Source organism: Zerene cesonia, chromosome 8, assembly GCF_012273895.1.
Source record: "Zerene cesonia ecotype Mississippi chromosome 8, Zerene_cesonia_1.1, whole genome shotgun sequence".
Classification (NCBI taxonomy): domain Eukaryota; kingdom Metazoa; phylum Arthropoda; class Insecta; order Lepidoptera; family Pieridae; genus Zerene; species Zerene cesonia.
Genome location: NC_052109.1, coordinates 4,407,223 through 4,420,650, shown reverse-complemented (window position 1 = coordinate 4,420,650; position 13,428 = coordinate 4,407,223). Strand labels below are relative to the sequence as shown.

General features: G+C 30.7%; 2 protein-coding genes across 3 annotated transcripts; one reads left to right on the top strand and one right to left on the bottom strand.

Annotated features, from left to right (window-relative positions):
- Positions 1–47: 47 nt before the first annotated feature.
- On the top strand, positions 48–3,757 carry LOC119828572 (uncharacterized protein C14orf119). Of its 2 annotated transcripts, none has more exons than XM_038350768.1 (3): positions 48–220; positions 815–1,044; positions 1,773–3,757. In XM_038350768.1, exons 2-3 carry the CDS (start codon positions 850–852, stop codon positions 2,049–2,051), a joined length of 474 nt encoding a protein of 157 aa, XP_038206696.1. In that variant the 5' UTR covers positions 48–220; positions 815–849; the 3' UTR covers positions 2,052–3,757. The 2 variants fall into 2 exon arrangements, with proteins under 2 accessions (XP_038206696.1, XP_038206695.1); XM_038350767.1 differs by lacking the exon at positions 48–220 and adding an exon at positions 463–593.
- Positions 3,758–3,913: 156 nt separating this feature from the next.
- On the bottom strand, positions 3,914–12,148 carry LOC119828399 (CLIP domain-containing serine protease 2-like). Its single transcript, XM_038350532.1, has 7 exons — positions 11,834–12,148; positions 9,149–9,294; positions 8,643–8,796; positions 7,117–7,222; positions 6,202–6,389; positions 4,992–5,093; positions 3,914–4,638 (listed from the first exon to the last, which is right to left on the bottom strand). Exons 1-7 carry the CDS (start codon positions 11,901–11,903, stop codon positions 4,322–4,324), a joined length of 1,083 nt encoding a protein of 360 aa, XP_038206460.1. The 5' UTR covers positions 11,904–12,148; the 3' UTR covers positions 3,914–4,321.
- Between the last annotated feature and the right edge of the window lie 1,280 nt (positions 12,149–13,428).

Here is a 13,428-nt window from a genome sequence, read left to right as displayed (position 1 = left end):
GTTTTCAATTGACAAGGCAGTTGCCATTCAAACAAAACATTAGAAGTGTCAATTTGAGTGACAACTCATAACATTCCTGAAATTTAATGTTTTAGTTTACGAAATAGGTATTTTTAAAACTTTTCTCGAAATATATTAAAGTATATTTATTAAATCGAAAGCTATTGTACAGAAAACGCATTGAAAAAAAATTTATAGTGGTATACATTTAATATTTCAGGTAAAACATTTGAAATTTACTAATTACATAGATACATGCATACTAACTCCAAATTTTAAAAAAGCAAATATGTAGCTCATTGACAAGTTGATGCTTCGATCTTTATGGTAATTAAATGAATAGAAAGTTATTCTTTGTATGATATAACATTATCGAGAGGTGAAATTATGCATATTATTTAACCTTGCAATGCTCGAATGGAAAGTTGATAAGTTACATCTAACGCGTTAACTGTAATATTGTTAGTTTCACTGTCGATCCCGTTGTAGCCGATCGTATACTTTATCTATTGAATTTTGTGTATAATTTTTTCTAAATATCAAAATGAGTTTTTTGTTTGGATCTGCTGTATGTTTATCTGTTGTTCCCGAAAGTAAGTAAATATTTTTTGTAGAATGGATAGAGTCAGTCTCTAATCGATTTTAAAATATGAAATATTATAGAATATAATACTTCTGAATCTGATCTTTGCATTGCAAATAGTGTATGTTTGTCAAGCCCAAGTAACAAATTATTACAACTGAAACCCAAGATATCGGTCCAATAATAATTGTTAATTGTTAAAGTATTCATTTAAGTTTTAAATAATTACAGATTCAGTTACGGAATATAGATATACACCACGCAGCATGTCAAACTCAGGGTTAACATCAGAAGCCCAGTTAAGATACATGATTCAATGGTTTGAGGAGTTCAGTGAACTGCAGAGGGAGGATTTCCTTCCAATACTAGCTGCAGCACATGGAGACCAGCCACAGCAGCTTGCGGCTGGCCTAGCCTCCCTCACCTGTGAAGATAAACCCGTCAGCTTGTTCCAGTGTCGTGTAAGTTAAAAGTCATTTGGTTTTGTATGTGAAAAGTAAAATAGTTTTCTAAAAGTAACAAATCAGCAGACAGATTTCTTATTTTAAAAGTTGATGTTATTTTATCTGTGTCTGTTTAAAAGTTAATGTTATTTTATTGCATCTATGTTATATTCAAGTTCAGTATAATCAAATTATAAATGATAAATTGAATACCATTTGCGTATACAGAACACAAATAAAACCTATGCATTTTAGAAAGATTAAGAAAAGGAAACAATGAAGTATATGTCTTTGAACAATAATATATTAGTCTTCCTTTTTACATTTAGTTTGCTATTTATTCAAAATTGTTTGTAAACCTGAATAATAAAATATGAACAGCATTGCTTTAGCAATTTATTACTCACTAGAGGCTTATCCGGCTCTGCCCCGGATATCAAGATTCCTGTTTTATCCCAAGAGAGAATTTAATCGGGATAAAAAGAATCCTATCATCCAAACCAACAAACTTTCACATTTATAATATTGGTGTGGTTTATAATAATAGTGTGATAGTGTGATTGTTATATACACATAAGGTGACTGTTAAGGGTTTCAGTAAGAGAAAATAGTAATATGATCTCATAAAAGTTCCATATCATATGATGTGTGTGTGATTAGATTAAAGTTGAATTAAAAAATATAGAAGAATAATGTTCTATAATGAACTATAGTAAAATCCTTAAAATTAAACTTTTTTTATACAGATAAAATTATTCAATGAATGGTATCCCACATGGACTGAAGAACAAAGAGACAGACTATTGAAAGCTGTTATGGAGATAGACACAGACTTTGGCAGCAAACTGCAAGACATCCTCATCAATGGAGTTAAAGTCAATGGCACAGATGATTTCTTCAGTACAAATGAACCAGTTGAGGAGAAAAAAACTGAGGAAAATACTGATGACATTCCAAACAGTCAATCAGACGATAACAGCCTTGCAAACCAAGAGATTGCCGTCGAAATTGCAGCTGCCTCTTAAATGATTATCAATTATTATGTACTGTCAGCAACAGAGTCTGGACTTGAATTTGTGTTCAAACCAAAAACAAATAAAAAATGGTAAGCTTTCATGTCATTATTAGTCCAACATTTATTGGAAAATAATATATATTGACTAATTTTCTCTTTTGTATAATAAATTATCCTATGACCGAATGTCAACTCTGAAGTGATTCATGTTGCTGACTGTACTAGTATCAAGTTTCATAATGAGCTGTATAAAAATCTTATAGTATGCGTTATGTAATATCACAAAAAAATCCAGTATTAAATTTGCTCATGGTAATCAAGACAAATATGGCTATAAAACATTTGATGGTGCATTCCACAATCACGCATTAGCGAGGCGAATATAAATAGAAAAACAGATCGCGATGTAACTCGTATACATATGATTTGTTGAGTGTTGAATGGGGAATGTGAAAATGCACTTTGACATTCTGCCTTTTATATTCAGTAGTATTAGTATTTAGCACAATAATATAATGTTCCACATATACAGTTCCATAGATAATTAACTTGGTACTTTGTACCTTAAAATAGATCTTAATACATATTTATATAATAGTATTTATTAAGTTAATTGGATTTGAATTTAAAGAGTAAGCATAAGATACAGAATGCATTCCCAATTTACGAACATGTAATAATTCATTAAGTGCATACATTTTAAAAGTCTCTTGGCAATATATAATAATTTTAAGTTTTAAGGAGAGAATACTAATATTATATTACAGACGTTTTTTATATATGATCTCAGGAAAAACAAGATTTGGATGTATTTTACACTGAGATCTAACTACTACATGTAAATCTATGAGATAATAAAATTATGAATTATTTATGATGTAATAAACACCTTCATGTTTATTTAAAGTTAGAAAATGTTTACACCAATACATTTTCACTTAAAAACATTCCAAATAACATTCCACTGATTGTAAGAATCTCAGTTTATAATTGATATTCTGTTTAGTATTTTAGCAGCTACAATTAATTTAATGAAATCATAGTGTGCACATACTCTTCATATACTGAGATCGCACAATGTTTTTTTATACTTAAGTTTATATGATTGTTAAAGTATCTATATTTAAATTGTATGGAATTATAAAACTGATATTTAGTAAATACCAAACGTAAAATATATGCAATTTTTTTATTTGTAAATTGTAATAGTTGGTGCCATGTATGTGAAACGTTGCTAACAGTTACGTATCTTAATATGACGGTCACGATATTATAATAATCTGCACACATCGCGGCTCGTGTTATTGGCCGAATTTTAAGATAATGCTTATAAATAGGAAAATCGTAGGCTAAATTTATATCATAGAGGCAAAAAAACTGTTATTAATCTGGTTTTTTCTTCTAATATTTGCTTAGGTCACTGTCATTTGCTATATTGTTTCACTTGATACAAAAAATGTCAGTATTACTTCTGCCTAAAATTTATGGTGAAATTTTATTTCATTCTATCCAAAGATGTAAAACCAATCAAGTACAAACAAAAGATATTGTGCCAAGTGTATGTATTCATCCTGATATAGGTATGGAAAGTTAACATGTACGAAATATCCTGGTATTACCTGAAGAGGCGATTCAGACTAAGGTGCTGGCAACATGTGAAAGATTAGAAAGGACTGCATAAAATATATTAGCATTTAATAAATTTTTTAATCACTATTACTGTTTTATTATTCAAATTATACCTGTTCCATCGAACCATTAATTCATTCTGAGTTATTGGTTCGATGGAACTCTTTTAGAGATTTTGGTTTGATTTTAGTTATTTATTGTAAGGTAAAGTACGAGGGATAATCGAAATAATACAATAACACTCACATATTAAATAAGGTATCTTTAATAAAACGATAAAATGGCACATTCAGGTTGCTTCAATTAAGCGATTCCGATGATGCAAATTCACGGCCTTGACGGAATGAGATCAATTAGACCTTGATCTTTATACAGCGGGCTTTAATAAATATTAGCAGACACAAGATTTACATGTATTCTTGGAAGAACATACAATTGTTTTGATTTGTTTATATTTTAATATTTTTATTACAGGAATTTGTGTGAAATTATCATATCTGTCATATATATTTACTTTTTTTTCTAATTTGTTTAAACGTCTCTCGGTGTTTTGGGAATTTATGTTAAAGTTCTCATTTCAAATACCAATTGTATGTACAAAATTTCGCTTTACTGCATGCGTAAATATTATCAGAAAAGACTTGAACATAGTTATGATCGCATATTGCTAATAATCCAGTCGGTAAAGTATGTAACACGCGTGTAGACACCAGGCCAACCTAAGGTGCCGCAAGGGGATGGTCCATAGGACACTATACCCACCGCAAACCATTTACCCTTGTTATTTGTATTGTCCTGACCCATGAGTGGGCCTCCGGAGTCACCCCGGCAAGAGTCTTCACCCGACAAACCACCAGCGCACATTTGCCTATCCGTTATCACTCTGTTCGCAGCTGAATAAATTTCTTTACAATCATCCTCTTTTATAACAGGCAGACGGACTTTAAGTTTCACATCCGATGTAGATTCTGAAAAAGCCAATAATGCTAAATAACTGTAAATAATAGAATGTAAGTATAAGATATTATCATCATCAGTCCACTTAAGTTCAGGTCCCACTGCAGAGCTATAAACCTATAAGAGTTAGTGTTTATATGTATAACGTTACGTTGTTGCAAATATATTATTAATATCTTTGTAAATATCGCTTTATTTACTAAAGGTCTTTCAGTTTTTTGTCAAAATTCTAGCCGATTTTCAAATAATTTTTGGTTATTTTCGGATACGAAATATACTTTTAATGTACTACTAACTACTATAATATTGTGTTATCTGAGTTAAAGGTAACTAAAGTATACCTACTATTTCTGAAAACACTCACTTGTTTCGGTCTTTCCCCAACCAGCAACTTCCATTGTCATTCCTTCAAATTTCATGCTCTTAAATTCTGGAGCGTGTGGTAAGCAAATTGGCTTCACGAAGTCTGTAAAAAAGTAAGTTAAATTATAATCATGACCTATATAAAAATAGTATATCCTAACTGGTATAAAATACTCTAGAGCTAATAAATTCCGACATCCGAGCGCATAAAAATTCGTAAACAACTTCAAAATTGGTAGGATAGTTATCTTTCTGTTAGTTGTCACCATCGGATTATAAACACACTTAGATTATAATCTCGCGGGTTACATTTCCGTAGAATTGTAATCTGTCGACAAATAGTATCCCACAAATTATTTAGTACAATATAATATTATATTATTTTTCAGTGAATTACAATCTACCGATAAATTGTGAAATGGGCATTAAAATCGCGGGTCTCCGTCGACTGCATTGTATTCCTATTATAGTGAAACGAAAAATAATGCGTTAAATAACAAACAAATCTTACGGAACATAATTTGTCTCGCATGTTAAATTATAATCTTACGGTTACATACAAACCTATATATGAGAATTATTTATTTATTATTTACATATTTAGAGATTTTTATAGACCTAGAAATTTTGTCTGAATTCATTTTAGTACAGAACATTTTTTTAATACATGGAACAGCGGTTTTGTGACCTTAAACCCCTCGTAACCTTTTCTGTCTGATCGATGGAGATTTAATAAATTAAATTTATGATGGTATTTCGAGTAATCCTATCAACTTTGAGCTGGCTGCGAATTATTGTGGTGTACAGTTAATATAAAAACTATTGCCTATGTGTCAGTAGGTACAAACTACAAAATATACAATGCACCAGAGAGTTGAAACTTTTTAAGCTTAACGAATGCTATTTTATCCATTGAATGAAAAATAAATAAAATCAATGGCTTCCCCCTTTGTTAAATAAAAAAATAAAAATAGAATAAATAAAATAAAATGATGCTTGCATTCGGTTTAAGACGTGTCTACACTCTACACCTACACCTAAACTTCATATTTCCCTGTTGCGAAAATTTATCCAGACATAGTGCTTTAATATACTAGTAGCCCACATTCTGTTAACACTTAATATGAATCTAGTAGATCACGATGTATTTGCTATAAGTCTATATTTTGTTACAGGTTAGCCTATATCGATTTTAAATCTTTTTTACTCACCAGTAAAATTAACTTCATTCGCCAATCTTATAAGCGCTATGTCATATTGCTGATTTCCATCGTGTGCACTATATTGATCATGCGGTATAACTTCTTCAATGGGAACATTCACAACTGGCAAAGCGCAATCGTCTCGGTTACAATCTTGAGTTGTTTTTAGATTCCATTCTCCGAGACGCACTTCACTCCTGAAAAGTTGGAAACGAACTGTTAACAAACATATTGAAGTGAAACTTCTTTAGAATCGTTTTGATTTCAAACCTGATGCAACGGAAAAAAACGACAGGTAAGAGACACAAATACAAAAATAAAAAATGAAGCCGGCAAAGAATGAGACAGAAATATACATACTATTTTATTCATTCTTTTGTCGATTTACTGAAGTTTCACTTCTATTGCATGTGAATCGCACACACAACTTTTATTTTATTATTTTTTTTCACAAACAATTATAGAGCCTAATTTTTATAGCAGTTGGCGCGCGAAAAAATGATTTCCTTTGTCTCTGATCTTTAGATGAAGTTTTAATAAAAATAATGATTGTCATTATATCGAAAGAAAATATTTGAAATGAGTCGTTTAATATTCACATGTTTAAGAGGGGGCATGAGTTTTACATTTTGAAATTTTAAAAAAGTATAAATAATATTCGTGTATACATAACATCAAGCTCGATTCATATTTAACATGCTTCGAATAAATGTGTGTTGGTACACACAAATACAAATTCCCGTATAATTCTGTGATGTTATAAAACTAAAAATTAAATATAAAAGGATCTATTGCCTATGAATTGAATTTAGTTAGGTTTATGAATTTAAAGGATTTAATGTCAAATGTCCTTGAACATTTGGTTGCTTATGAGTGAGACTCTTACATATGAAATGGGAAATAGAAGCATGATTATGTACATACAAATTCCATGTTGATGGTAAATCCGCTCCTTTTATACAATGTGCTGCTGTGAGAACATATCTAGAAGATATTAACACTCCGCCACAGTAATATCCACTTCCCTTTGCTGTAAGAAAAGCAAAATAATTATGTATTTTAAAGCAAAAAAAAAGTTGCATGAAAATATGTAATATGCAATAAGATATTCTACGCAAAGTAAAGTGACCAGAGGAGTACCGCAGGGTTCTATCTTGGGTCCTTTACTTTTCATTTTACTATAGTACGGATATTAGGCGTGAAATTAAATATAGTCTACATTAATATGCGGATGACATACAATTATACATAACGTCCATCTCGAACCGCTAACGCTATTGTCGAAATAAAATTAGACCTGTGATTGAAAAAGTGGCAAGATACAATCCGTTAATCAGTGTAGAGGGAGAGTCCCTTGAGCGCGATAGGGAAGCTCGTAATCTTGGATCGAGAAAAACGTATTCATACCACCATATCAAACTCTGTTATAGATAAAAGCTATTGAATCGTATAAATAACTATATCACCGCCCCATATCGATCGAGGCTCTGTGAGACACATACTTCCAAAGTTTGATTTCTAAAGCTTACGTAGTGCCATCGATCATTAGTAATAGTAGATTTTTTAAAAACAATTTGGAATACAGCGGGTATCAGAACGACTCTGCTCGGTTCTATTGGTATATATCTCCGAGAGATTATGTTATGCGATATACGTCTATATTATAGGCTTGGGTGGGGGGGCTAGAAGTGGCTCACACTTTACAAGGGGGGACACGCTACTACTGCAGTTATATCGAAACCTTACACCTGCTTTTTGAGGCAGTATAGTAGTATTTTGTATTATATGCCACCACTCTTTAAATCAGTATCTAGAAATTATTACAATTATAAATAAAACTTGCACGCACTTGATAAACGAATTTGTCAAACAAACCTAGTGTTATATTCACTAATACTTTTTATGTCATTTTATATTTATTAGTGACATGTTTTTTTATTATGTATTATGGCGCCCCTTCCGATGTTGCGGGCAGAGTCACCGCTCCACTCGCTTCATCTCAGAACCGGTACTGATTTCCGTATTAAAATGTGTTGTAGGGCGTAGGTACTTAGGTATCATGTTTAGTGAATAATCAAAATCGGTTCACCTAGTTGAAAAGTTCCAAGGTAAATAAAATACAGTCGAATTAAAATCCTATAGAAACAACTCATAGATAAATATATAGGGCAGGTTATAGGCATATTATAACTCATCAGTATTTTCCCTTATTTCCTTTCCTATCCTATCCTTTTATATTTAGCCAATTTTTAATAGATCTTAATTATTTAACAAAAATTTTGAAAGTTGATTAATCGACAGATCAGGATGAACCAACATGCATGCATACAATGCGTAATTAATTTGAAGCAGCAGAATTATTTACCGTAAAAATGACAAGTTTCATTTCTTCCTTCTTCTTTATTTCTTCTTTAGTCTAATAAAATAAATTAAAAAGTTAGGATAGTTACGTTTCGTATACTTCAACAGTGCCATCCATGGATGCTCATCAATCTCAGTCTGTGTCCCGCCAACAATTCTATATTCATTTTGTGTACCACAAATTGAAATATCTGGTAACAAATCTGTCCCATTAGCTGAGGCCAAAAGTTTTGGGCAGCATATCTGAAATCATGCAAAGTGTTATGTCATGAGAAAGGAAGAGAAAAAAAAGGATTGGTTAATCCTTGGGTATACCGTAGTGACTTTCTTAAAATAATACAAAAGAAATTTCAAAGACCGTTGGACTTTAAATCGATAAAAATAAATGTTCTCTTAAGAGCTAACGTGGAATTTAAATGTTAGGGAAAAACATGTGGTTTTTACATAACTTTTTTTTTGCAGATATGTTTTCGATGTATTTAACGTATAGAATGAAAATATTGTTAAAAATTTTTAAACCTAAAATCAACTTAAGTAATTTATTGTTAATGTATGTAAATGTCTAAATAATGATTAATTGTAATTTATAACTCACCATGGGAGTTTCATCCGTGTCAAAACCGCACCCAAGTGTTTTGAGTAAATTTATAAATAATAATCGTTTGTTACTTGTCTGCAAATTCTCGTATATGCCTGGACATTGAGTTACTCTCTTACATTGTGAATCATGTTGGCATACATCTGAAATAACATATAGATAGAAGATAAATACTCACAATTTTTGTTATTCAGGTATATCAGGTATAATAGAACTAGATCAAACTTACAGTAACTCTTATATCTAAGGCTTCTTTTTATCTTGTATTCATTTTGAAGCTTGCTTATTAGATATAATTTGAATTAAAAAAAAAGCTTTACCAAGAATTTACAAATGTTATTTTGATTTTAGTAGGGGCACTCAGGATCATACTTAATGAGATAGTGACAGGGTATGGTCGATTTTTTTAAATGAATTTACTTAAGTTACACTTACATACTTTTATATTAATTCATATTTAAATTTATTAATTAAGTAACTTTCCGCCGACGGCTTACTAGGATATAAAAAAAATTAAATTCAAAAGTACATTTTGCTTTTACTACTTTAGATGCGTATATCGCGTTTAAAGTTTATTTTAGCAAAAACTCTATTTAGAAGCAATAATTCCATTTTTGGAGACCCATCGAATGATTCCTTGTCAGCCACGAATTTATTTTTTATTTTCCCGCTAAATTTATGGATAGTCATCCCAAAAAATACTTTTCATAAACAAAATGTTATAATTTGAACTAAATATTGGCTTGCCCAGGGTTTTTTTTGTGATTAATAGACAAAAAGATTAAAATTTAATAACCATTCTTTATTTCTTTTTAATGGCTAAAACATCTAAATTCCATGAAATTCCAAATATGTATTTTCATGAAATTAATTGTTAAAATTCTACAATATATATGATTTTGATTGTATTGCCGAATTTGTCTCAAACCTTGGCGCAGTCGAGTTATCAGAAAAAGGATAGGTATGTCATTAAAAGCTTTGTGAAGTTTTAATTTAAGACGAGGTTATTTTTCCTCAATATCTCGTACGTATTTTTAAAGACAGAGCTATAAAGGCCATCACTTTCCTACATTGGAATTATTACTACTTTAAGACGTCTCGATTACCCCCCAAAGTACCGCATCCCCACAGAAAATCAGCGTGATATAGTATAGATATAACTACTACACACACACTAGAGTGTTTCGTTCGATGAGTTAGGGAGCCGTAGATTTAAAGTCGGTAATCCTTAAAGTAGTATTTCATAACCCGCTCATTCTTAATGACCAATATTTGAGTATACCATATTTTGTATATTATGTATCTATTTAGGGTAGTAATTCAAACGGTATTCAAATATTTTATAAGGGTTTAGAAGTGATAGGATTTTTAAATAAGAGTTGCGATTATCGTAATAAAACCAATATGTTCATATTTTTAAATCTTCGAAAGAAAAATCTCTCATTCAACTTAAAAAGTACAACCAAATGTCATTTATAATTTATTAATACGTTATATAAAGTACGAATCAGTATGGGTACAACAGTTATGACACGAGTTAGTGTGCGTTATAGCATGTGTGTGCAAGCATAGTGTTTACAATGAACAGGTTGTTCAACCATACAGTTTTTTTTTTCAATATTTCAAATCACTATTGCCAACAAATTATGAGTAATTTTATGTATGTTTGACTTTTAATATAACGTTATTTATGCCTAGAATAACATAAAAATATTAGAATAATCTTTGGGATGCAAAAATATCTAGCTGACCCAACAGACGTTACTGCTCCGTCTTAGATAGCCAAGGAATAGTGCTAGAAGGATCTTTTAGTACTTGGAAAACTATGCCAGTAGACGGTGGGGGTGATATAAATTTTGCAAATTTGAACCGATTCTCTAATTTTTACGAAACTTCTCCTCAGTTATTGGAATGGGAAAGGGAAAATTATTGTTAATAGGGGAACATCAAAACTACACAACAATCTGTTATCAAATGCCGTTTCACATGATGACGACATTAGATCCAAATAACGCCAGGCGCCTTAAGATTCTTGTAGCACTATTATATTTGTTTTCGAGTTTTTTGAACATAAAGTTTAGAATTTTGAATACAACCCAGAACCTTGTTGATAAAGCTTTACTGTGATAGTACTACTATTTTGTTTAAGCTTTGCCATTACTTACAAACTCCTTCTTCCTCCTACTTGTCATCTTTTTAAATTTATAACTTTTAGCGTTACTAAATTTTATTTTTCACAAGTTAATTATAATAACAAGCTATTTAGTATAGAATCTTTATCTTAAAGTGACCCCACCAAGCTTATCACATTATTACCAGTGTAAATGCTTTTCCCCACTGTGCAATAAGACAAGGAAAAATATCTCATGTTTTTTTGCGTATCTCCTCTTTATAGTATGTATCAAGCTACGAAGCAAAAATTATGCTATAAACATTATTTCACAGCTATTTCAATTAAAAAAAAAAAACAATAAACATATTGATGATAAATTCTGTAACACCTGAATTTAACAAATGTCACAAAATCATAATTTAATTCATATTATATTTGACTTAATACAGTGTTTGTTTAAAGAAAAAAATGAAGTAATTGAACATAATTGCAAAACAAGGAATCGATGAATAGCTTGTTATTGCACAGATATAATATTTGACATTGAGAAATCATCATTTGACACCTACCTTTAGCACATAGAGCAGACGACAATAAAATGAAACTTATAACACAAATTTTTATACACATATTATACATGGTTTTCCACACAAATGAGATAAATTAAGTTAGTCAAGTATCGGCCAAGACAATCAACACCCAACTGATTAACCTGAGCGGCATAAGGTTATCAATACATTAAGTCTTGTACATAAATATATTATTTTTATTTCACGAACAGAACACGTCTACACTATAAGCACAGTATAAAATATTTACACTGTGTTATAAGCGTGTTTTGTTGGAAGGACGTTGCTCATCTGACGTACGGGATTTCCTTGTACCACTGTAAATACATCGAAACTGTGATTGTACTTTCCACGCGTCGCTAGCTCATTCCATTTATTGTATAATCATTTAATATTTGTATCCAGTGATCACGACCACGTAAGGGTTTTATATGTTCGGTGATTATGCAAAAGTATTCCATCCAATTTTTTTCCTTTTCATATAAAAAAAAGAAGATCATGTTTTTCTTTCTATTTTTTGCTCTACATCAAGAACCTAGAACACGACGGAAAATAATTTCACAACATTTAAAAGTTTTTATGATTGTTTTTTTATGTACTGTATGTTCTTCTATAAAACACACAGGAATTACACTCTTGATGGCATCGATACTAGGTATACTAGGTCTATTTTTCAACCGAAGTCTCAAAAAACGATGGAGGTTCTTAATTAAACTGTATTATTTTGGCTTTGTTACTAGATAAGTGTGGGTTTTTAACCGATTTAGCTACGTGATTATTTGTATTTGATAAGAAAAAATGCTGTTTTGTTTTGGCATCATTTTCGAATCTAGAATAGCATCTGCCTGTCTAGAAACTTTGATGATAGTGTAAAAAATATTTACTTGTTTTACTTTTTAAACTTCACCGATTCATTATTTGGGGTTTAATTACTTGGGAGCAATGTTATACGATATGATACGTCAATGTAGTTGCCAACGGAAAAACCGATTCGATAAACCTGTTACAAAATGCGTCGTGAGAAAGTTCAGCGTTAGATAACAACAAGAGGGCGTTATTTAACTCTAGACCGCAAAACACGAATATATATACCTAACTAAAGTAGTAAACCACATTTGCATCAAAATACGTTCCTAGACCGTGAATATCTATAATATTTGTCATTTTTGTCATTGCCTACAATAAAATACTTGAGACAATCACAAAAGCTTTCTAGTAAATTATTATTTTTTTATTTGTATTCCAAATGGCGGAATCCACACTTCATGGCACAAAACCTCCGGGCTACTAGTCTACTAATACTAGTAGTAGAAGTAGCTTCTCTACTCAGATGTTTACTATTTTATATAAGCTTAGAAAAGTTAACTTTAATTAGATTAAAATGACCATCGTTGTACTATTAACGCGATTCCGTAAAACTTATTTACTTTATATTACTAGTATGGTATTTATTACCTTAAATAAGAAAAATAGGAGTATTAAACTAAAAACTATAAACTAAATCTTTCTATTACTTTTCATTAAAGGCAATATCTATGTAACACAACAGAAATTCATTAAACATTTTCATTAGATAATAAATAACTAAAAAATAT

What these genes read in the sequence shown, in the direction of transcription:
- LOC119828572 (XM_038350767.1), top strand. Translation starts at nt 545, where the DNA reads ATGAGTTTTTTGTTTGGATCTGCTGTATGTTTATCTGTTGTTCCCGAA. An exon ending in TTTATCTGTTGTTCCCGAAA is followed by an intron (nt 594 to 814) that starts GTAAGTAAATAT and finishes AAATAATTACAG; the next exon opens with ATTCAGTTACGGAATATAGA. An exon ending in TCAGCTTGTTCCAGTGTCGT is followed by an intron (nt 1,045 to 1,772) that starts GTAAGTTAAAAG and finishes TTTTTTATACAG; the next exon opens with ATAAAATTATTCAATGAATG.
- LOC119828399 (XM_038350532.1), bottom strand. Translation starts at nt 11,903, where the DNA reads ATGTATAATATGTGTATAAAAATTTGTGTTATAAGTTTCATTTTATTG. An exon ending in ACACGGATGAAACTCCCATG is followed by an intron (nt 8,797 to 9,148) that starts GTGAGTTATAAA and finishes GCATGATTTCAG; the next exon opens with ATATGCTGCCCAAAACTTTT. An exon ending in TTGGGGAAAGACCGAAACAA is followed by an intron (nt 4,639 to 4,991) that starts GTGAGTGTTTTC and finishes TGGCTTTTTCAG; the next exon opens with AATCTACATCGGATGTGAAA.